Below are 24,387 nucleotides of genomic sequence, written 5' to 3' on the forward strand. Positions count from 1 at the left end.
TTGCATTGATGGTATGTTCTATACACTTTCTCCACATACTTTCACTTCATCTTTCAATTACATAGTTTATAAAGTAAATGGAGAAAGTGTCACTGTATTTTCTATAATCACTGCTGAGTCTGACGGTGTCAACCAGTACTGTGCATCTTGCATGACAGTTGAGCTAAGGCGAACAAAATAGCATGTAAGATTGACACTACCCTGACAGAGAGAAAGGAGTCCAGCCAATCAGGAGAGGCCTGACTAACACGGCCAGGGCGCCAGAAGGACGGTTAACAGAGCTAGAATTGTCCCGTACACCGTTACTGGGCTGAGGGACGAGCGGACCAGCCGGGGAGGGAGCGGGAGGGAAAGGTAAATGATGACAGACGGGCAAAAAGAAAAAGAGAAAAGAGATGTAGTCGGACAAATATAAAGAAACGTTCACCATTTAGCTGCTCAAACATCACGCTGAGGCGGGCGCTCAGCTGGACGAACACGAAGCTCAGCAGGATTACGAAATAACTCAAGGATTTTATTCCGTTGACACAGCCCGAAGATGGTCACGATTTACGAGTGTGTGTGTGTGTGTGTGTGTGTGTGTGTGTGTGTGTGTGTGTGTGTGTGTGTGTAAAGGTATAACTCACACATGATAGGCACTACCAACACACACGAACGCACACAAACACGCACAAGCGCGCACACACACACACACACACACACACACACACACACACACACACACACCTCCCCTTTCTCCCCACCACCACCACCACACACACACACACACACTCGGGACCACACACTGTAGTTTAGGTTGAAAAGAAGCCGATTCCGTGTAAGCCTTACTAATTCAAGCCTTGCGGGAGTGCTTATCGTGAAGGGTCAACACACACGGAGACGGAGATGAATTACTATACGTGAAGGGTAGCTTGGTACATAAACAGAGGGAGGGAGGGGGAGATGGAGAGATAGAGAGAGGAAAAGAGAAAAATAGAGAATGAGAGTATATGAGAGAGAAAAGACAGGCAAACAGACAGACAGACAGACAAGAGAGAGAGAGAGAGAGAGAGAGAGAGAGAGAGAGAGAGAGAGAGAGAGAGAGAGAGAGAGAGAGAGAGAGAGAGAGAGAGAGAGAGAGAGAGAGAGAGAGAGAGAGAGAGAGAGAGAGAGAGAGAGAGAGAGAGAGAGAGAGAGAGAGAGAGAGAGAGAGAGAGAGAGAGAGAGAGACGACTGGATTCAAGGAAGGAGAGTGTGAGGAATTTGAGTTTTGTAACAGAATTTTATGGTGAATGAATGAGAAGGCAATGAAAAAAAAATGAAGGTGAGGAGGAGGAGGTGGAGGAGGATTTATCTCTATCATTCTATCTATCAATCTATCTATCTATCTATCTATCTACCTATCTCTATCTATCTATGTTTTTTTATCTATCTATCTATCTATCAATCTATCTTACCTATTCCCCTCCTCACTCCATTTTCAACAATATCGCCAAGCCAGACCCCGTTCCTTACAACCCTACAAGCTTTCACTGAGCCACAGCCAGCATGATTAGTTTCCATTTTCGGTACTGTTAATGAGGTGCCAACAAACCAGCTACAAGGTAATTAGAAGAAGTTACGTGAAATTCAACGAAGACGAAAAAAGAGCAGTTCATTAGTCTCTGTTGTTGGTTTTGGAGTTGTTATTAGGTGCAATCTCTTGGAATACGGTCACATTCGAAGGAGACGAAAAACAGTTTAAGTCAGCGTTGTTATTTTTTTCTGAGTTGGTAATACGTGACTCCTGGAAACATGGAAAACAATTTGGAAGGTGTCGTTGATTTTCGAGTTGGCAATACGTGAAAGCTACCATTGTGTGTGTGTGTGGGGGGGGGGGGGGGTTTTGTTGGTAATAAATGAAATCTCCAGGAAAAAACGAAGCCATAGAAGTAAAATAGGCGTACAGGAAGGGAGTGATCGTGTTACCCATCCACTTAACTCTCCACTTACACGAGAGAGAGAGAGAGAGAGAGAGAGAGAGAGAGAGAGAGAGAGAGAGAGAGAGAGAGAGAGAGAGAGAGAGAGAGAGAGAGAGAGAGAGAGAGAGAGAGAGAGAGAGAGAGAGAGAGAGAGAGAGAGAGAGAGAGAGAGAGAGAGAGAGAGAATTAGAGAAAGAAAGAAAGAAAGAAAAAGAAAGAAAGAAAAACGAAAGAAAGAAAAAGAAAAAGAAAGAAAAATTAAAGAAAAAAGATAGAGATAGAGAAAGACAGACAGACAGACAGACAGACAGACAGACAGAGAGACAGACAGACAGACAGAGAGACAATACTGGAAGGAAGATACTCGAGAAGGAAGGTTGAGTGTAGAGGCTCAAAACAAGTACTACATACGCAGGGAGAGAGAAACAAAGAGGGAGAGAGAGTATGGAGGGGGAGGAGGGGATGGAGGGAGGAGTGGAAGGCTTTAGCTAGGCAGACTCAAGTAGAAAGGGTAGAAGGATTTATATGTGACGGCAAGAGGCGGCAAGGGACTGGAAGAGGGAGGGATAAAAGGTTAAACGGAAAGAGGATAAAGGGGAGAATGAACTGATGAAGGGATGCTGAAATAAAGGGAAAGGAGAAAGGGAAGGAGAAAGGATAGATGGATGAATGTATAGATGAATGAGGAGGGTAGCAGAAAAGGAGGAAAGGGAAGATGAAGGAAGGAGAGGTGGAAGTAGAGACAAAATGGAGAAAAGGAGAGAATGAAAGACGGAGGAAAGAAGGGATTGGTCTAGGAAGGAGAAAGGGAAGGAGTGATTAAGGGAAGGGAAACAAGAGATGGGAGAAAGTGGTGAGAGAAAGGAGGAAAGAGAGAGAAGATGGAGGAAAGGAAGGAATGGTGAAGGAAAGGAGAAAAATAAAGAGAAGGATAAAAGGGAGGTGGAGAAAGGAAAGAGGTTAAGGAAAGGAGAGAACAGGTGGGAGAAAAGACTGACAGGAGAAGAGAAGGGGAGATGGAGGGAGGAAGGGAGACAAGCGGAGGAGGGAGGAAATGGGATAGAGGGATGAATGGAGGAAAAGAGAGGAAAAAAAAGAGAAAAAGGGGCCCGGATTTCTCCCCTCCGCGACCAGGTTTATTGCACACCTGAGATCACCTGAGACGAAGAGATAAAAGGCCTGTCTTCCGTCCCCCCCCACCCACCCCGTCTCTCTCTCTCTCTCTTTCTATCTATCCAGCTATCTATCTATCTCTATTTTTCTACCTATCTATCCACCTATCTATCTATTTACTTGCCAACTCTCTCTCTCTCTCTCTCTCTCTCTCTCTCTCTCTCTCTCGCACACACACACACGCACACACACACAAACGTCTTCCCTTTTTCTCAAACTTCCATCTTATAACAAAAAAAAACGAATTTGCATCTTTCATTTTAAACCAGATACATTTTCCGATACATAACACATGAAATATACATCTTAGGCACGAGCTCACAAGTTTAATACATACACAGAATACGTACACACAATACATAGAAAGATAAGTACAACATTACATAACCCCTTCCTGAGCGCACGGCTGTTCACCCTCCCTTCCTGAGCGCTGACGGGGAAACCTTGCCCGGGTTAAATGTCGGGAACTATAGTTGTGTAAGTTAGCCTCGTATCTCGAGGTTACTGCGGGGTTCTTTACTACCATGCAGGCTTAAGGGCTTCACGCATCACACCGAGCGACTTATCGGGTTAGAGACTGGCGCAAACACTGTGTAGAGTCCTTTTTGTCGTTAACTTCGCTGCAAGGGTATCAAGACACCTCTCCCCCCGAAATTGACCTCTCTTTCGGCCGCCTCTTTTGATTTTTTTTTTTTTTTAGGAGCAGCGAGTAGCGGGCTTTTTTTATTATTGTTTCCTTTTTTGTGCCCTTGAGCTGTCTCCTTTGTTGTAAAAAGAGAGAGAGAGAGAGAGAGAGAGAGAGAGAGAGAGAGAGAGAGAGAGAGAGAGAGAGAGAGAGAGAGAGAGAGAGAGAGAGAGAGAGAGAGAGAGAGAGAGAGAGAGAGAGAGAGAGAGAGAGAGAGAGAGAGAGAGAGAGAGAGAGAGAGAGAGAGAGAGAGAGAGAGAGAGAGAGAGAGAGAGAGAGAGAGAGAGAGAGAGAGAGAGAGAGAGAGAGAGAGAGAGAGAGAGACTGTAGACGGCGTAGTTAGGCGCATGTTGCAGCAAGGGTAAAAGAGGACTCCCACTCTCTTTGCGAAGTTCACCAGTATGTCACTTCCCTAAGATAGTTCCTGGCGTTTAAATGGATTTCCGGCATGTTAATGAGGTGTCTGTCTGCTACCATTATCCACTCTCAACCTATTATAGCCACTTGGGATAATTATCTGAGCAGCAATGTCGCAACTATACAGCGGCATGGCAAGGAACACGCACCTCAACACACATATCACTTTTGCGTTCCCGTGATCCTCATGTACAAAACTCCTTCCCCCGAGCATTCGTAGATCACCAAGGTTAGCTATCGTGATGAATGAAGGAGAATGTGGGAACGATCAAGTGACTCGTGAATAATTTAGAATAGAAACATTATTACATATCTTTATATTTTTCCAATTTATGTGAAGTCTAAAGCCTTAAGGCCTTAACTTATAAGGAAAGAAAATTCATATGTATTATGTGATAAAAGCTTCTGGTTCATTATTATGTTACACGTTGCAAGACGTAGAAAACATTATTTGTAAGCCGCTCAACTTATCTCCATACAAGTTCGAAGTAAGGCACAAAGGCTGAACTTCCCCATCCCTGAGGCCTTCGGGACAGTTAGTGTACGGTGTAAAGCGAGGGGGCGGCGATGGGGCGAGCTACACCTCCACAGGTGATACTAAACTCCATGTTACCTGACAAACTTTGGGACTAATTAGACGCGTCTCATCTTGCCCCTCAGACAATGGTGTTCCGCCTCCAACCGTGGTGTTCCCTGCTGGTGGTGGGCGTGGTGGTGGTGCTCGGCATGTGTGCAGGCGTGGGCGAGGCCATCCCCCCACCCCTCTGCTACAACCAGAAGCTGGCCCTCACGCCCTACGCCCGGAGGCTCTGCGCCGCCCTTAACGACATCTCCAGATTCTCACGAGCAATGGAGGAATACCTAGACGCCCAAGGTGAGCTGACTGACGTTCTTTCTGTCCTTCCCCGTGTGTATATCCTTCTCTCTAGGTGCTCGATGTACGCTCTGCTGTCTGTGCCGGTGACATTTCGTCGACCAAGTTCACATATTTGACAAGGCTTTCGCAGGAGTTTGGGACATTTCCAGAATTAGTTTTATGGGCCAGGTGGTAGTTTGATCCCTATTCTGTACCGTGAACCTAAAGAAACATTCATTAGAACCTGATTAACCTTTTCTTTGACCTTTAGAAATAGCTGATATGAAAAGCGACAATGTCTTATAATACCGAGGTACAAGTTCCTGCTTTAGTTATTTTGATACACATGCATGATGAGCCCTTTTACTATCTGTCTGTGTTTGCTTTTCCCAAGATGCATATGGTAAGCCGTTTTACTGTCTGTGTCTGTGTCTGTTCTTCTGTCAGTTCCTGTCTATGGCTGTTCCTTTCTCCAGATTGTCAAGTTAGCTGTTCCCATTCTGTCTGCCTCGTTTCCTCTCTCTAGATAGTCGTAATTAGTTGTTTTTTGTCTCTCTCCATGTCCGTCACTTTTCTCTAAATTGTTATTAGTTAGTTGTTATGTCCCTCAAAGTTGTTCATTTTTCCAGATAGCCAAAAATCGTTCTTCATTGTGTTCCATCCAGTCTCAGTGTTCCTTCTTTTGTTTGTCTGTCGACCTGTTACTTTGGATGTCTCGATAATTTTGTATCTTAGTGGTTGGACTAGAGGTGTTTTTTTCTGTCCCTTTGTCTGTCTGTGTCTATTTCTGTTTCTTGCGAGCGGGAGGTAAGGTGTTCTATCTGTCTCCGTGTCTGTCTGTACTCCTCCTTGTCTCAACATGTACAACAACTTTCCCTGCTCTTTTCTCTACTGTTTAGGACACACACACACACACACACACACACACACACACAGCTACAAGACACGGACAAGAACTTATTGGGTACAAACACTAACCTCCTTTGCGCTGCAATTTACAAGTCTCTCTCTCTCTCTCTTATATTCAACCCGCATCATCAACTTCACCTCTTATCACCATCATCTTCATTACACAACTCTCTCTCTCTCTCTCTCCCTCCCTTTATCTCTCTCCCTCTCACTCCTTCCCCTCAACGTTGCCAGATTGTCGTACTCTGCCTCTCATGTTTGCCGATTTCCGACCCAAAAACTGGTTTCATCACCCATATAACTACCTTCATATATGGTTATCGTTTAAATGGTTAATTATTTATTGGTGCTTCTTGGCAACAGTTATTGGCCAGAAACCGGTAAATACGCGGCTCTGAGTACGATAATCTGGCAACGGTGCAAGTTCCCCTTCCACCCTCCTATCCTTCCTTTCTGATACTTCATCATCCCTCCGCTGCTTCCAACTCCTCGCCCCCCCGCCATTGAAACAAACCCACGTCACTCCATCATTACACTATCGCCACTTTCGCCAGTTCGCCACCGCCAGCCAGTCATGGATATATTGTTTCCTCGCTCCCTCGCCATCCCTCGCCCTCCTTTCAAATCACCAATCATTAATTAAGTGTTCTTTAGACGTATCTACGGCTCTCCTCTCCTCTCCTCTGCTCTGCTTCCTTTATTCATACGCTGGTTTTCGTGCGTGATTCTCAGTTATTTCAGTCTCCCATCATGATTGTTTATTGGTTGTTATTTTATTGTTCTACGTCTATGTGTGTGTGTGTGTGTGTGTGTGTGTGTGTGTGTGTGTGTCTCTGTTTGTCTGTGTGTGTCTCTGTCTGTCTGTCTGTGTCTGTGTCTGGCTCTCTCTCTCTCTCTCTCTCTCTCTCTCTCTCTCTCTCTCTCTCCGCTTACCAAAAATAATATATAAATACGTATTACTACATAACAAACCCACAAGTAGGCTATAAACAAAATTGCAGAGTTCCTTCTACAGTTTTCTACCTACATTTGCTTAAAAAATATAGAATTACATAATCTTCACACATAACAAAGCACTTCATGCAAATCATATATATAGTGGCCATTACAACATTCTCGTAACTGAAATAATTAACTTAGGCGTGCGTGGAAGGTACTAGGCTACATGAGAGCAATTATTTTTTTTTTCTTGAGTACGATTCCATTTACATAACTGCATTACTGGCCCCCGGAAATTTATGTGTGTAAATAATGTTGAATAAATTGCTCTAATCTGAACTTGAGAACGGGACCTATCACATGAATTTTGAATAGGCTATACTTTTTATTTTTAAGCTTGCTAGATTTGCTTAAAGTTGGCTGATGTTTTCTACTTCTCATCTAGTTTCTTCTTATTTGCATTAACCTATTTATTTATACATTCATTCATTAGGCTATAGCTATAATCTGGACTTGAGAACAGAGCCTATCACATGAATTTTGAATAGGCTATACTTTTTATTTTGACGCTTGCTAGATTTGCTTAAAGTAGGTTATTGCTGTTTTCTGTTTCTCATTTAGCTTCTTTTTTGTTTGCCTTAACCTATTTATTTATACATTCATTCATTAGGCTATAGTTATAATCTGGACTTGAGAACGGAGCCTATCACATGAATTTTGAATAGGCTATACTTTTTATTTTTAAGCTTGCTAGATTTGCTTAAAGTAGGCTGATGTTTTCTATTTCTCATCTAGTTTCTTCTTATTTGCATTAACCTATTTATTTATACATTCATTTATTAGGCTATAGCTATAATCTGGACATGAATTTTGAATAGGCTATACTTTTTTATATTTTTTGACGCTTGCTAGATTTGTTTAAAGTAGGCTATTGTTGTTTTCTGTTTGTTATCTAGTTTCTTTTTTGTTTGTATTAACTTATTTATTTATATATTCATTAGGCTATAGCTATAATCTGGACTTGAGAGCGGAGCCTATCACATGAATTTTGAATAGACTATACTTTATTTTTTTGACGCTTGCTGGATTTGCTTAAAGTAGGCTATTGCTATTTTCTGTTTCTCATTTTAGTTTCTTTTTTGTTTGTATTAGCCTATTTATTTATACATTCATTCATTAGGCTATAGCTATAATCTGGACTTGAGAATGGAAGCCTATCACATGAATATTGAATAGGCTATACTTAATTTTTTGACGCTTGCTAGATTTGCTTAGAATAGGCTATTGCTGTTTTCTGTTTATCTAGTTGTTGTTTTTTTGTTTGTATTAACTTATTTATTTATATATTCATTAGGCTATTGCTATAATGATTTAAGTCGTCAGGGCACTCAAAATGGGTAATAATATCTGTACTTTGCTTCCTGATAATGGCTGGTGAGGAGAGGAAAGGAATTAGTCATTAAGAGAACAATTACCGTGCTGAGGTGAGGCCCAGTGTTAGTTAATGAAGGGGAAAGGTCACCCCCACACTGTACTGGGATGGTTTTCATCCTTCTAACACAAGCAAGCTGAACATACTTTATAATACGGTAGAGTTAGTCATTAAGAGAACAATTACCGTGCTGAGGTGATCCCGAGTGTTGGTTAATGAAGGGGAAAGGTCACCCCCACACTGTACTTGGGCGGTTTTCATCCTTCTAACACAAGCACGCTGAACATACTTTATAATAGGGTAAAGAGTTAGTCATTAAGAGAACAATTACCGTGCTGAGGTGAGGCCGAGTGTTGGTTAATGAAGGGAAAAGGTCACCCCCACACTGTACTTGGGCGGTTTTCATCCTTCTAACACAAGCACGCTGAACATACTTTATAATAGGGTAAAGAGTTAGTCATTAAGAGAACAATTACCGTGCTGAGGTGAGGCCCAGTGTTGGTTAATGAAGGGGAAAGGTCACCCCCACACTGTACTTGGGCGGTTTTCATCCTTCTAACACAAGCACGCTGAACATACTTTATAATAGGGTAAAAGAACGTCCAGAATCCAGTGATCAGCCTATAAGGTCACAACACACAAACTGCCACTGGCGGAAGAACACATTGTTGAGTGCTAAGTGACGTCTCGATTGCGTAGGATGAGACCAGCGTTACCAGATAATAGTTATGTTTGTTTTTACAGTAAAGGAAGGTTCTTGTTGTTTGATAAATTTATTGCGCAATAGCGTCAGACAAAACAATTTTTAGCAAATGCAACTGGTTTAACAATACACACACACACACACACACACACACACACACACACTAAAACAGGAAGCAAGTTGATGCAGTATACACAATTCATAAAGATCTATCGGTACAAGAGCCGCGTAGGGCAGGCAAAAATAAATAAAAATACTTAAGTCCACTATACTCTCCTGTAAAAAAAAAATGTAGAAATGGGTGGCCGAAAGAGAGGTCAGTTTCGGAAGAAGTGTCTTGATGCTTCCCTCTTGAATGTAGGTACTCAGCACTTTGTATTTTCCGGCTGTTGACCTACAACTATTGCAAAAGACATCAATAAGTGACGACTTTAACATTAACTTGAATATCTTGATTTGTGTAGGTACGACAGTATCATCTGAGTACGGCGATCTGGTAACACTGATGCACCGCTGATGACGTCACTTCCTCTAAACCGGTCTCGAACCCTCACCCCGAAGCCTCAGTTGTCAGTTCGATGCAAGAGAGGTTATATTAATGTTTCCAGGTTTTTTTTTATGAGTATAGTGATAGCTGGGCAAGGCTTCCGCAGAGGTTATATTAGTATCACCATGGGTAGTTGTACGAGCCTGGTGATAGTTGGACAAGGCTTCCACAGATGTTATATTAGTGTTCCCAGGGGTAGTTTTATGAACCTAGGGATACTTTGACAAGGTGTCTGAACCATGAACGTAAAAAACAACACTAATGAGGACCCGACTAAGCTACTCTGTGCCTTCGATAAATAGTTCATTATTGTGGGAGCCGAAAGCGTCTGAGAAAACGGACCCAAGAGTAGAGGGTAATAAACATGACAAGAAGTATTACAGGAATGGTGTCCGCCCGAGCTGGTCCCTGCACCCCACAAGTTCAACCAGCCGGAAAATGATATCAAACACATAAACGGCACAAATGAGCGAGCGAAAAACAAAAATTAGGGGAATATTAAACGGAGGGTGAGGGAAAACAGCTTTGGTATACGCGATTTTAATATGTGATAGACCCTCCAGCGCTCTCTCTCTCTCTCTCTCTCTCTCTCTCTCTCTCTCTCTCTCTCTCTCTCTCTCTCCAAGCACAACGATTAAGAACTATATTTACATGTTACGCTTTTTTATTCTGATTCTGATTTTGATGAACCCTGAGAGAGAGAGAGAGAGAGAGAGAGAGAGAGAGAGAGAGAGAGAGAGAGAGTGTGTGTGTGTGTGTGTGTGTGTGTGTGTAAGCAACTGAGGGATGGAGGAGCCGAGAGAAAAAAATCGCCTATCTATCTGTCTATGTCAGTCTAATTATCTATCTGTCTGTTATCTGTTTGTTTAGATGTCCAATTATCTATCAATTTACCTTACTGCTTACCCTTTCTCCTCATTATCCAAATATCTACGTGTCTTGCTTATATCAGTTTCCATATTCATCAGTTTCCCCCTTGCGAGGTTTAAATACAAAGTCGTGTCATAAATTACACTGAGGACGTAATTACCCAACCGAGCTGTCCCCAATGTGTGTGTGTGTGTGTGTGAGAGAGAGAGAGAGAGAGAGAGAGAGAGAGAGAGAGAGAGAGAGAGAAGAATGATTAATTGATATTTCAGGATTGGCTAATACAAACATACACATTTTCTTTTCTTTTTTTCCTTTTGAGAGGCAGAAAGAGTTTAGGCTTTAGTATATTTATGAAAGAAAGTAAAATAAAAAAAGACGTCCAAATTTTTAACCCCGTAGCATATCTCTCTCTCTCTCTCTCTCTCTCTCTCTCTCTCTCTCTCTCTCTCTCTCTCATGCATCACAATAACATACAAACAAAAAAAATCAAACACATACAAACAAACAAACAAAAACAAACAAACTTTCATTTTCTTTAACACATGCATAATGAACCACCACCACCACCACCACCACCACCACCACAACCACCACCACCAGTGACTTTATACAGACCCAACCAACCAACCGGCTAACAGACCCAGCCCGTAATAAGTGTCCATGAGGCGTTAAAAGAGAGAGAGAGAGAGAGAGAGAGAGAGAGAGAGAGAGAGAGATGAGACCTTTACTCACCTCACCCCTTCGCTCCTCATCTGGGTTCATATTATATAACATTTCAAGGCTTACACACGCATATTTGGCAAGGCTTTCGTTGGGGTGGTATTAGTATTGCCATGGGTAGTTTTATGTGCCAAGGGATAGTTTGACAAGGCTTCTGCGCCGGGGACGTGAAATACAACTCATAGGAACTCGATTTGTCCCATTTGTGGCTTTAGGAAATAGTTATTGTTGGAGCTGAAAGGGTATAAGAGTACGGGTCTTATAATTATGGACGGTCCTCGGTATAAAAAAGTATGGCCACCTGCACGCCTAATTTCCCTCTCTATATTTCTGTGTCTGAGCCGGAGACATGTTTGGACTTGATACATAAGGGCCTCTATTTTCTATCTTCATTTTTTTTATCTTCTTGTCTAAACTTGCTGACTGGATTTTGTTTTTCCTTTCTTTCTTTCTTCCTGTCTTTATTTTTCTTTTTTTCCTTTCTTCCTTTTCATCTTTACATTTCTCTTTTCCTTTCTTACTTTTGTCTTTACTTTTCTCTTTTCTATTTTTCTTCCTTTTTTTGTTCACTTTCCCTCACTTCAGCCGCTGTTGTACGGTAAATCTTAATTGACGTACATGGCTAACACTCCCCTTCGTATACAGCGCCCTTTCCCTCATTTCAGCTGCCCTTGTATGGTAATCTTGCTCGATAACAATGCCTGGATCAGACGAGAAAACAAACCGTTCAAGACCTCTACAGCTTTAGCCCAAGAAACAATGGCGTGGGAGGAGGGCGTGAGCGAAATACAAAGATCCCCTTTTAATTAATCCTGGGAATCAGCGTAAACCCAGTGCGGGGAAGAGGATGACGGGGGACGGGGGACTGGGGGCGGGGAGGACGGAGGGCGGGAAGCGGGGGACGGGGGGAGCCCTCGCCGCCAGCGTTGCCAAATTATCGTATTAACCACATATCGTATCTATCATTTTTATGCCTTAAACTCTCGTACCTACACAAGTAACGTGAGAAAATCAAAGTTAGTGATAAAACTGTTGAATATTGATGTTTTTCGTTCTTTGTTGTTATAGTTATCGGTCAGCAACTACGAAAATGAAATGCGATGAGTACGATAATTTGGCAATGCTGCTCGCCGCCCGCCCACACACACAGTAAGGGGGGAACGAAGCAGCTGTCAGCCTCCCAAGTGCCGTGAACGGGATTATGTGTCGGGTCCTTAATGTAACCTTCCTGTATTTGCATAAGGTAATTAGATTATCTTAGATTATGAAACAGCAGTGACAGTGTTGCTAAATCCCACTGCTGAACATACGTTAGTTGAGTTAGTATCAAATAGGCCTTATGTTTTAAAGAATAAATATGTTGCCCCCCCCCCTCCCTACAGACACACACACAAAAGGGCCTCAAGTTGCCCTAATCAAAAACGTCAATAGAGATGAAGAGGAAATTTGTCCGTGGGTGGAGAGAGAGAAGGTATTTCTTGGAAAGATTCAGCGTTGGAAAAATTCTCGAAGCCTTCCTCCCCACCCCCCATCTTCTCCGTGTTATGCTGATGCAGCGATGCCAGATTATCGTATTCACCACAACGTATTTATCATTTTTTTAGGCTCAAACTCTCGTACCTACACAAATATCGACAGAAAATCATCAAAGTTAGCATTAAAACTGCTATTTATCGACGTTTATGTTTTTTGCTATAGTTATCGGTCAGAAACTACGAAAATGGAATGCGGTGAGTACGATAATTTGGCAACGCTGTGCTGATGCCAGTATACAGCGGCGCGAGACCATGGCCGTGATCCCTGGGGCGACGCCGCGATTCGAAGCTCCAAACAACGATGATACATGCTTCATTCAGTCCCACGTCCTGTCCATACACGAGTGGCACACACATTACCTTATTCACACAAGAAAAAATGTGTAATTCACTCACGGGGCCTTCACGTGTTAGACTCGTGATTGCCAGCCACTACCCTCCCGAAGAGCTTTGGGACTCGTTAGCCTACCCGTGGTCAAATCTGGGACCTCACACACACCGTTGCCAGATTGTCGTACCCAGAGCATCGTATTTACCAGTTTCTGACATAACTGTTCCCAAGAAACACCAGTAATTAACCATCTTACAATAACTATATAGGAAGCCAGTTACAGGGGTGGAGGAGACAGTTTTGGGGTCGGAAATCGGCAAACATAAGTGGCTAAGTACGATATAAGTGGCTGAGTACGATATAAGTGGCTGAGTACGATATAAGTGGCTGAGTACGATATAAGTGGCAGAGTACGATATAAGTGGCTGAGTACGATATAAGTGGCTGAGTACGATATAAGTGGCTGAGTACGATATAAGTGGCTGAGTACGATATAAGTGGCTGAGTACGATATAAGTGGCTGAGTACGATATAAGTGGCTGAGTACGATATAAGTGGCTGAGTACGATATAAGTGGCTGAGTACGATATAAGTGGCTGAGTACGATATAAGTGGCTGAGTACGATATAAGTGGCAGAGTACGATAATCTGGCAACGTTGCTCACACACCACCTCACCCCATCCCTCGGCCTACCGGGATGCCAAAAGTTTGACCTCTGCACCACGGGAATGTGTGGAAAACAAATTAACTGTAGCATCTGGGTTACCACAAATAGAGACCCTTATGTAACAAGTTCAAACATGTCTCCAGCTCAGACACAGAAATATAGAGAAGCCCATTTCTCGACCATCCCGAACGAGAGTATGAATAACTGCGTAGCTGCGCGCCGACTACCCAAGTCAAGATTGAACCCGGGTCTGCGGATTCGTAATTAGGCGTGTTAGTCACTACACCACGGAGGCGCTTCGCTAGGCCTTAACCCGTCCGCTGCGATTGGCACGGATCTGGCCTTCCCTGGTAGCCTGGTAACATATACTCCCAGGTCTTTCTCTGCCTCTGTGGTGGATAGTGGAGTGTTTCCCATGTGGTATTGGTATGCTGGGTATCCCTTCACTGGTAGCCTGGTAACATACTTCCAGGTCTTTCTCTGCCTCTGTGGTGGATAGTGGAGTGTTTCCCATGTAGTATTGGTATGCTGGATATCCCTTCACTGGTAGCCTGGTAACATACTCCCAGGTCTTTCTCTGCCTCTGTGGTGGATAGTGGAGTGTTTCCCATGTGGTATTGGTATGCTGGATATCCCTTCACTGGTAGCCTGGTAACATACTCCCAGGTCTTTCTCTGCCTCTGTGGTGGATAGTGAAGTGTTTCCCATGTGGTATTGGTATGCTGGATATCCCTTCACTGGTAGCCTGGTAACATATTCCCAGGTCTTTCTCTGCCTCTGTGGTGGATAGTGGAGTGTTTCCCATGTGGTATTGGTATGCTGGATATCCCTTCACTGGTAGCCTGGTAACATACTCCCAGGTCTTTCTCTGCCTCTGTGGTGGATAGTGGAGTGTTTCCCATGTGTTATTGGTATGTTGGATATCCCTTCACTGGTAGCCTGGTAACATACTCCCAGGTCTTTCTCTGCCTCTGTGGTGGATAGTGGAGTGTTTCCCATGTGGTATTGGTATGCTGGATATCCCTTCACTGGTAGCCTGGTAACATACTCCCAGGTCTTTCTCTGCCTCTGTGGTGGATAGTGGAGTGTTTCCCATGTGGTATTGGTGTGCTGGATATCCCCTCCCATGGTGCAGGACTTTACATTTTTCTTCATTGAATTGTAACAGCCACTTTTTGCTCCATTCCAGAAGTTTGGTGAGGTCTAACTGTAGGAAATCCGCATTCAAGGGGTTAACAGAAAGCATCAACACATTAACAGCCAAGCAGGTAGAGCGAATGTGTCAGGTTGGAAGGAGAAAAAACAAACACAAACAAAATAATAATCCGACCTCAGACGAACCAATAAATCTATGACCACGCAACGTTTGGGAAATGTGTTAATTATGAGGCAAGGAGGAGCGGAAGAACGGAGGAGGAGGAAGGGGAGGAAGAGGAGGAGGAGGAGGAGGAGGGTGTGGAGGATGTGGAATAAAGTGGCGTCGGCTGAAAGGAGAAATTGACAAAATTGGTCGTTCCTCCCGTGTCCGATTAGTGGTCCAATCGCAGGAAATTGACGGCTTTGCTAATCAAGAGTTGCGGCAGGTGGGCAGGTAGGGATAGGCAGGCACAGGTAGGACCCCCCCCCCCACCCCACCCGCCCAGACAACCCCTCCCCCCCCTACCTGCTCCCTACTACTCCCCAGCGTTGGCAAATTATCGTACACATCGCATCCCATTTCCGTCGTTTCTGACCGATTATAACTAGCAAAAAGAACGAAAACCATCTGTATTTAACCGTTTTAACGATAACTTTAATTTTCTGTCGTTATTTGTGTGCTTACGACAATCTTGGAGCATAAAAACGGTAAATGAAGTGTTCAGAGTACGACAGTTTAGCAACGCTGCTACGTCCCATGTGTGAGTGCCTGTGGGAGGGGGGATGAGGTTGTTTCTTGGTGTGGGGGAGGAGGGGAGAGGGAAAAACGGAAAGGGCTAGGGAAAGGGAGGGGACAGCACGGGAGAGGAAAGAAGGGAAGGGAAAGGGAAGCAGGAGAGGGCGAGAGAAAGGGAAGGGACAGCAGAGGAAAGGGAGGGATGGGAAGGGGGCGAGGGAAAGGGAGGGGACAGCACAGGGAAAGGGGAAGGAAAGCAGGAGAGGGCGAGAGAAAGGGAAGGTACAGGAGGGGAGAGGAGAGGGGAAGGGGGCGAGGGAAAGGGAGGGGACAGCACAGGGAAAGGGGAAGGAAAGCAGGAGAGGGCGGGAGAAAGGGAAGGAAGGTACAGGAGGGGAGAGGAGAGAGGGAAGGGATAGGCAGGGCAAGGGGGGAGGGAGAACAGCTTGGAGGTCTGCATTGAACATCGGGTGTCGGCGGAGACAATAAGCCGAGCACTTGTGTCTGTGTGTGCGGGGCGGAGTGTCTGTGTTAGCGCCGGCACTCGACTGCAAGTGCCACAACACACGACACATTGGGCGCAGAAACAAAGGCGACTTATAATTCAGGCTGACTTGGTGTGACTCGTGTGTGTGTGGGGGGGGGGGGATGGGGGGACGAGGGGGGGTGAATTCATGTGGATGTGGGTGTATGGGTGTGTGTGTAGGTGTGGGTGTGTGGGTAGGTGTGAGAGTGCGGGTGGATGTGGAAGGGAGTGGGTGTGGGTGGGGTGTGGGTGGGGGTAGGGGAGTGAACGGCTACGCTGCCCCAGAGAACGAGAGCATTACCTTAGATACTAACTGTTCTACGAGATGCAAGTACGCCCATATCAGTCTCCTGGATCAGTCGTGAATCGAAGAAAATTTAATCGTCCGTCGGGGCCTCTATGCATTACACTGGTGGAGATTTAGCGTTTCATTTAGCGTTTCATTTAGTGTTTCAAGTGTTTCAAGTGTTTCAAGCTATGCAGAGAATGAGCTGATCCCCTTAAAACTAATATGCAGTGTGGATGGATTTAGTTAATTACACAAAGAGAAAGGCCACCTCATTATTACGGGTAGTTTATTTCCATTCCGTTGCATAGATTAGACTTCCGGTGCTATCTATCATCAACGAACGCAAGCATCCGAAGGTAGTGGAGAGCTTTTATGGTAGCGGAGAGACAGCATTGATGTGTTTTATATACCGTTGGCGAATCTCAGGCTTCTCAGCACTAGGAAAGTTTCGCGTGTAGACTGAAGAGCAAAGTTTATACTCAGGTGCTATCCTCAACGGACACTTCGCTTTTACGGTGGCGGAGAGCTTTTATGTGTTAGCTTTCGGTTAAGGCGTGGCTCGACAGATTGAGGCTACACGTGTTGACTCGCTGGCTGGCTGGCTCGCTTCCTCTTCATCCCATCCAGCGGCCGGGAATCTAAGCGGATCACCATTGTTCTGTATTCCATTGCGGCGCGGCGTGAGGCGAAGCGGCGAGTTCAGACTTTCGATGCGGGCTGACTAAAGGCGGTGTCACACTAGCACTTTTTCCGTCAACTTTTTCCGTCGTTTTTCTGAAAATCGTCGATATCTTGGCTGCGGCCTGTCACACACAAACGGTGTTTCGTCTGAAACTTTCCGTCGGCACAGACCAAGGAGTGTAAACAAACATGGAGTCCACGCTGCGGCAAAGATACGCTGCTCTGAACCTAATACTGTGTATTGTGAGACTTAGACGAGCTAAACAAGCCAAAAAGCGTGCATGGATGCGCTCATGGTTGGCTCGTCGGGAAAGAGAAAATGTGTACCACAGGCTGTTAAAAGAGCTGAGTTTAGAGGATCATGAGACTCTGAAGAATTGGATCAGGTTGGACAAGAGCCAGTACCACAGACTTCTGGCGTTAGTGACACCTCTCATTGCCAGAAGTGACACCAGGATGAGGAAACCTGTCACTGCAGGAGAGCGTTTGAGACAGGTTGAAGCCACGCGGAAAGTCTCGGTCTTGGTCTTGGAAATGTAAACAAAGGCGGAAATTTGCAGGCGGAAACGATCCTGATCGTCTGACAAATTCATGCGATAAGTTCATGCGGAACGATGGAAAATCGACGGAAATCGCATTAATCGACGGAAAAAGTGCTAGTGTGACACCGCCTTAACGACAAGGCCTGCACTGAACCCCGGGAGAGATGGATGGAAAAAACACGATAAAACAACAACAACAACAACAACAACAACAACAATCCACTTTATATATATTTACGTGCACGCCGACCGCCGCCAAATGGTCTACACAGCGATTCAGCGTTAAGGGGCTCTTTCACTGGGCAAATTTTCTGTGGATCTTCAGTCAAACCACGATTTCCGCTAACGTGGTTCTCAGTTGTTTGTTGCTATTGCTGCTGATGAAGATGATGAGTAATACCGTCGTCCTTCAGTGAAATCTACCGTGGCTTTGGAAGATCGTGGACCCGTCAGAAAACCACGGAAATATGAGAACCACGCCAGCGGAAATCGTGGTTTGACTAAAGATCCACGGAAAATTTGCCCAGTGAAAGAGCCCCTTAACGCTGAATCGCTGTGTAGACCATTTGGCGGCGGTCGGCGTGCACGTAAATATATATAAAGTGGATTGTTGTTGTTGTTGTTGTTGTTGTTGTTGTTGTTTTATCGTGTTTTTTCCATCCATCTCTCCCGGGGTTCAGTGCAGGCCTTGTCGTTGGGTCTCGCTTTTCCACGGCACACACACACACACACACACACACACACACACACACACACACACACGCTGCATTTTTTTTTAACGGATAATCATTTAATTTCTTTTACATTCAAATAATGCCTCAGTCTGGTTTAAATACCCAATCAGTCACGTATATAGTTAAGAAAATATGTCCTTTATAATGTTATTGCATACTACTACTACTACTACTACTACTACCACTACTACTACTTCTACTACTATTACTACTACTACTACCATAAAAACTGCTGTAAGGGTAAACACAACAAAAACCTAATCTTGGCGTTGATTCTAAACAAGCGTGAATTAATTGCCGAAACCTTTTATTTTCTTTCTCAGTAATTTCCTTTAACTGAAAACATTTTACCTTGATTTTCTCGGCATCTCATAATAACAATAATAAGAGCCAATTGATTATATTATTGCTGGGAAGACTTGCAAGAGTGATTGGATATGTGTGTGTGTGTGTGTGTGTGTGTGTGTGTGTGTGTGTGTGTGTGTGTGTGTGTGTGTGTGTGTGTGTGTGTGTGTGTGTGTGTGTGTGTGTGTGTGTGTATGGGACAGAGGAGGATGAGGAAGATACAAAGGACAACAACAACAACAACAACAACTCCACCATCACCACCACCACCACCAACAACAACAACAATAAACAAAAACAACAAAACGAACGCCCAAAAAAGAAGAAAAACGAAACAGGTGGAAAACAAAACGAACAACAAGAAGAAGAAGAAGACGGAGAAAGAACGAAGAACCAAGAAGAAGAGGAAGAAGAGGAGGAGGAGGAGGACGAGGACGAGGACGAGGAGGACGAGGACGAGGACGAGGACGAGGACGAGGACGAGGAGGAGGAGGAGGACGAGGACGAGGACGAGGACGAGGACGAGGAGAAGGAGGAGGTTGCATGCACTTCCCTAACGGTATATTGGAGCTCTGTGTTGGCTGATCCGGAATCTCCACATGGACCAATCTGACAGGCCATGGCAGTGCACAGACAGGCTGATAAAGGAGGGAAGAGGAGGAAGAGGAGGAGGAGGAGGAGGAGAAGGAGGAGGAGGAGGAGAAGGAGGAAAAAAATGAAAAAGTAAAGGATATTAAGAAGCAAGACTTGGAGAAGGAAGAAGAAGAAGAAGGACGGAGGAGAAAGAAGAAGAGGAACAGGGGAAGGAGAAGGAGGAAGAGGAGGAGAAAGAGGAAGAGGAAAGGGGGAAGGAAAAGAAGGAGGAGGAGAAAGAAGAAGAGGAACAGGGGAAGGAGGAGGAGGAAGAGGAGGAGAAAGAGGAAGAGGAAGAGGGGGAAGGAAAAGAAGGAGGAGGAGAAAGAAGAAGAGGAACAGGGGAAGGAAAAGGAGGAAGAGGAGGAGAAAGAGGAAGAGGGGGAGAAGAAGAAGGAGGAGGAGGAAAAGAAAGACGAAGAGGAAAAGGGGAAGGAAAAGAAGGAGGAGGACGAGGGGGAGATAAAAAGAGGAAGGATGGAAAAGAAGAAGCAAAAAATGGAGAAGGAAGTGAAGAAGAAGGAGAAGGAGGAGGAAAAAAGAGGAAGGGAGAAAGGAGAGGAAAAAGGAGAAGGAAAAAAAAAGAAAAAGTTGGATGAGAATGAAAATAGCAAAAGATTCACAACGCAATGAAAAAAAAAAAAGGTAAATGTCATAAAAAAAAATAATCACGGAACTGAATAAGAATGAAGAGAGCGCACCTGAGGAGACGAAGGTGAAGGCGGGACGAAACTAATTAATAAAACTCAGGTAGAAAAGAAAACGAAAGAGAGAGAGAGAGAGAGAGAGAGAGAGAGAGAGAGAGAGAGAGAGAGAGAGAGAGAGAGAGAGAGAGAGAGAGAACATAAAACAATAGTTAGTTCATCTATACACGGTAGTAAATGTCAAACCAAACAAACTGATACCATTTAAGCACTGTGCATTGCTATATATCCTATTAACGATCCAATGTTCTTTTAGCGAAACAGCCTAAAACCATATTGATGCAGTAGTGTCTTTTTAGCGAAACAAACCGGTTATTATATCATGGTTGTTATGTTAATGCGAACAGTAAGGTAGAATTATCTTTATTTTTCTTTCTTTATTTTCATCTTCATTTACTCATTGCGTTCATGCTTTACCGTAACAGACGTACAAATAACTGTGAGCTCCGATGCCCGTCAACTCTTCCATCTTTCAACCACTCGACGTCTCTTCTTCAGTGTTTACGACTAAGAAATAACTCTGCCCTCCCTAATTCACTCTATGACCATCCAATCTTTCGAAGCATCCATCTGTTTGTTTTTTTTTGTTGTTGTTGTTGTTGTTTACAGTAGAGGAAACAGTCCAAGAGCAAAAAAAACGCTATTCACTACTCCTACATCCCTCACAGGAATAAAAACAACACGGATACTTCCTTTTAAGACCAACAATCTAGTATCAATCCTATGGCAATACTTTTTATCCTTAGTACGACCAATAATGACTGACTAAGGTTCAAACTCTCATCCATTCTTTCAGCGACCCGGCGTTGGAGGACCCCTGTTGTAGACCATTACTAACGCATTCCTTCTCTCTTCGCAGCCATCAAGAACAGCATGGGAGTCAACGAGCCAGAGGTCAAACGGCAGGACCTCGACCACGTGTTCCTCCGCTTCGGACGGTCCCAGCAGTAGTTGACCAGCGGGGTGACGTTCCAGTGACGCTCCTCCTCCACCCCCGCCCCCACCACCACCTCCACCACTACTGCCAGCTACAACACCGACATCAAGACACCAACATGAACAATGCCAGCAGCTATCGTCGTCAAGAGAGAGAAAGAGAAGGGAGGAAGAATCATTATGTTCCACTCTCGAAATATCTGTCTGTCTAGCGCTCTCTATCTCTCTCCGCGTGAGATTATAACTGTGGTGGGGGGTTTTGTTATTTCTGAAATGTCTCCTCTTTTGCGCATTATGTTGTATCTGGTGGAAGGATTATCCTGTGTTACGCTGGAAAGGCTTTAATGGAGTCTATATATGATTATCCTCTCCCTTCTTTCTGAGCTTCTGTGTACCTGAGGAGCCGCGCACCTGCTCCTCCCCTCCACCTGGCTGGCCGCGAGAATTATATTTGTAGACCCATTCGGCAGAGGCGCGCCAGCAACGCTCTCCTCGGCAACACGTGGGTAGCCATCAGCTGTACGAAATAAATTAAGGAAACTAAAGCCTATTTTTTTTCTTCTCGAGGTGTTACGATGCTACTCCAATTTTCAATGTGATGTAAAATACTGTACTTTGATTTTTAAACCATACCAAATAAAACTGAACGACAATTTACTTACACGGTGTTTCCTTGCACGATAATATGAGAGTCCACGATAAGCAGCAGACATCGGTAAGGGACGCCGCTCAAGCTTTAACCAGCGTTGCCAGATTATCGTATTCACCACTTCGTCTTTATTACTTTTAAGCCTCAAACTCTCGTACCTACACAAATAACGATAGAAAATTGAAGTTAGCGTTAAAGCTCCTATTTATTGATGTTTGTTTGTTTGTTTTTGCATTCGTTGTTGGTCAGAAACTACGAAAATGCAATGCGATGAGTACGATAATTTGACAACGCTGGCTTTAACCCGTCCGCTGCGATTGGCACGGATTTGGCTTTCACTGGTAGCCTGGTAACAAACTCCCAGGTCTTTCTCTGCCTCTGTGGTGGATAGTGGAGTGTTTCCCATGTGGTATTGGTATGCTGGATATCCCTTCACTGGTAGCCTGGTAACATACACTCCCAGGTCTTTCTCTGCCTCTATGGTGGATAGTGGAGTGCTTCCCATGTGGTATTGGTATGCTGGATATCCCTTCACTGGTAGTCTGGTAACATAAACTCCCAGGTCTTTCTCTACCTCTGTGGTGGATAGTGGAGTGTTTCCCATGTGGTATTGGTATGCTGGATATCCCTTCACTGGTAGTCTGGTAACATACACTCCCAGGTCTTTCTCTGCCTCTGTGGTGGATAGTGGAGTGTTTCCCATGTGGTATTGGTATGCTGGATATCCCTTCACTGGTAGTCTGGTAACATACACTCCCAGGTCTTTCTCTGCCTCTGTGGTGGATAGTGGAGTGTTTCCCATGTGGTATTGGTATGCTGGATTCCCCTCCCAAGGTACATGACTTTATACTTTTCTTCACTGAATTGAAGCAGCCACTTTTTGATCCATTCCTGTAGCTTGGCGATGTCTTCTTGTAGGAAATCCGCAGTCAAGGAGTTAAGGAGTCGTAAAAATCTCTCTCCTTCCTGTCAACAACCACTCTCATCCTTCTTCTCCTCCTCTTCCTGTTCTTATTTTCTTCTTTTAATTCATCATTTACTCCTACCTTTTATATATATTTTTTTATTGTTATTATTATTATTATTGATTCATATCTTCCACCCATTTTCTCACGATTTTTTTCCAGTTCAAACACTTTCTAATCTTTCCTTCCCAATCTTGAAATGTGGAAACAAATTATTAGCCGGCGCTTCGAGAAACAAAATAATAACAAGCAACCAATGGGATGTGTTTTTTTTTATAGTTGCACACACACACACACACACACACACACACACACACACACACACACACACACACACACACACACATAAGGAAGGAAGAAAGGAAGGAAGGAAGGAAAGGGTGGAAGGAAGGGAAGGAAGAGAAGGAAGAAAGGAAAGAAAGGGAAGGAAGGAAGGGAAGGAAGGGAAGGGACACACACACACACACACACACACACACACACACACACACACACACACACCTTGATCCAATACTGATTTTCGGACAACCTACGTACACACTGCTGGTCACAAAACTGGTCTTCTGGCAATTAAATAAACACATATGGTCACCTTGCTGATTTTATGCTAACTTTGCTAAACACGGATCAACACAAAGCTGGATTTCCGCAAGTCAAATATATACACGCCCGACCACAGAGCTTCTTATTCACCAGCACAAAATCGTATATCATCCACAAAATCGTATATCATCCACAAAATCGTATATCATCCACAAAACCGTATCTCATCCACAAAACCGTATATCATCCACAAAACCGTATCTCATCCACAAAACCGTATCTCATCCACAAAACCGTATATCATCCACAAAACCGTATATCATCCACAAAACCGTATATCATCCACAAAACCGTATATCATCCACAAAACCGTATCTCATCCACAAAACCGTATATCATCCACAAAACCGTATATCATCCACAAAACCGTATCTCATCCACAAAACCGTATCTCATCCACAAAACCGTATCTCATCCACAAAACCGTATCTCATCCACAAAACCGTATCTCATCCACAAAACCGTATCTCATCCACAAAACCGTATCTCATCCACAAAACCGTATCTCATCCACAAAACCGTATATCATCCACAAAACCGTATATCATCCACAAAATCGTATATCATCCACAAAACCGTATCTCATCCACAAAACCGTATATCATCCACAAATATATCATCCACAAAACCGTATATCATCCACAAAACCGTATCTCATCCACAAAACCGTATCTCATCCACAAATCCGTATATCATCCTTGAAACTCTTGGTCCCCTTGAGTTAAAAATAAAGTCTAAGGAGGTCGTCTAGATCAATTCATTACCTACATCCTGGTGGACGCTTGTTTGCCTCGGCGCGGCTTAGGACAATGTGCCTAGGTTGAGTGCGTAGGCTCGCGTCCCGCCGGGGCAGAAAAATAGCAGGAATCCTCTTACCAATAAATGTCTATAGCCAGCATATCCGCCTCTACTGCTGATGCTGATGATGATGATGTTTTCCCTCTTCCTCCTCCTTTTTCTCCTTTTTTTCTCTTTCCCTTTCTCTTATGCTTTTTCCGATTTCTCGCCTCCTCGCCTCCCATTTCTCTCTCTCTCTCTCTCTCTCTCTCTCTCTCTCTCTCTCTCTCTCTCTCTCTCTCTCTCTCTCTCTCTCTCTCTCTCTCTCTCTCTCTCCCCTTCTACTCTTCCTCCTCCTCCTGCTCCTCCTCCTCCTCTTCCCCCCTTTTCCCCTTCCTTCTCCTC

At 44.2% G+C, this 24,387-nt stretch overlaps 1 protein-coding gene across 1 annotated transcript; it reads left to right on the forward strand.

The window, feature by feature from the left end:
- Positions 1–4,875: 4,875 nt before the first annotated feature.
- LOC127006169 (myosuppressin-like) lies at positions 4,876–21,645 on the forward strand. The gene is made up of 2 exons (XM_050875713.1): positions 4,876–5,089; positions 20,912–21,645. The coding sequence occupies exons 1-2, from the start codon at positions 4,879–4,881 to the stop codon at positions 21,001–21,003; spliced, it is 303 nt and encodes a 100-aa protein (XP_050731670.1). The 5' UTR covers positions 4,876–4,878; the 3' UTR covers positions 21,004–21,645.
- The last annotated feature ends 2,742 nt before the right edge of the window (positions 21,646–24,387 follow it).

Source organism: Eriocheir sinensis, chromosome 32 (genome assembly GCF_024679095.1).
Source record: "Eriocheir sinensis breed Jianghai 21 chromosome 32, ASM2467909v1, whole genome shotgun sequence".
Taxonomy (NCBI): domain Eukaryota; kingdom Metazoa; phylum Arthropoda; class Malacostraca; order Decapoda; family Varunidae; genus Eriocheir; species Eriocheir sinensis.

Bases quoted from the DNA above. Each gene is read 5' to 3' on its own strand.
- LOC127006169 (XM_050875713.1), top strand. From the start codon at position 4,879: ATGGTGTTCCGCCTCCAACCGTGGTGTTCCCTGCTGGTGGTGGGCGTG. The intron at 5,090-20,911 runs GTGAGCTGACTG...CTCTCTTCGCAG, and splicing joins GGAATACCTAGACGCCCAAG to CCATCAAGAACAGCATGGGA.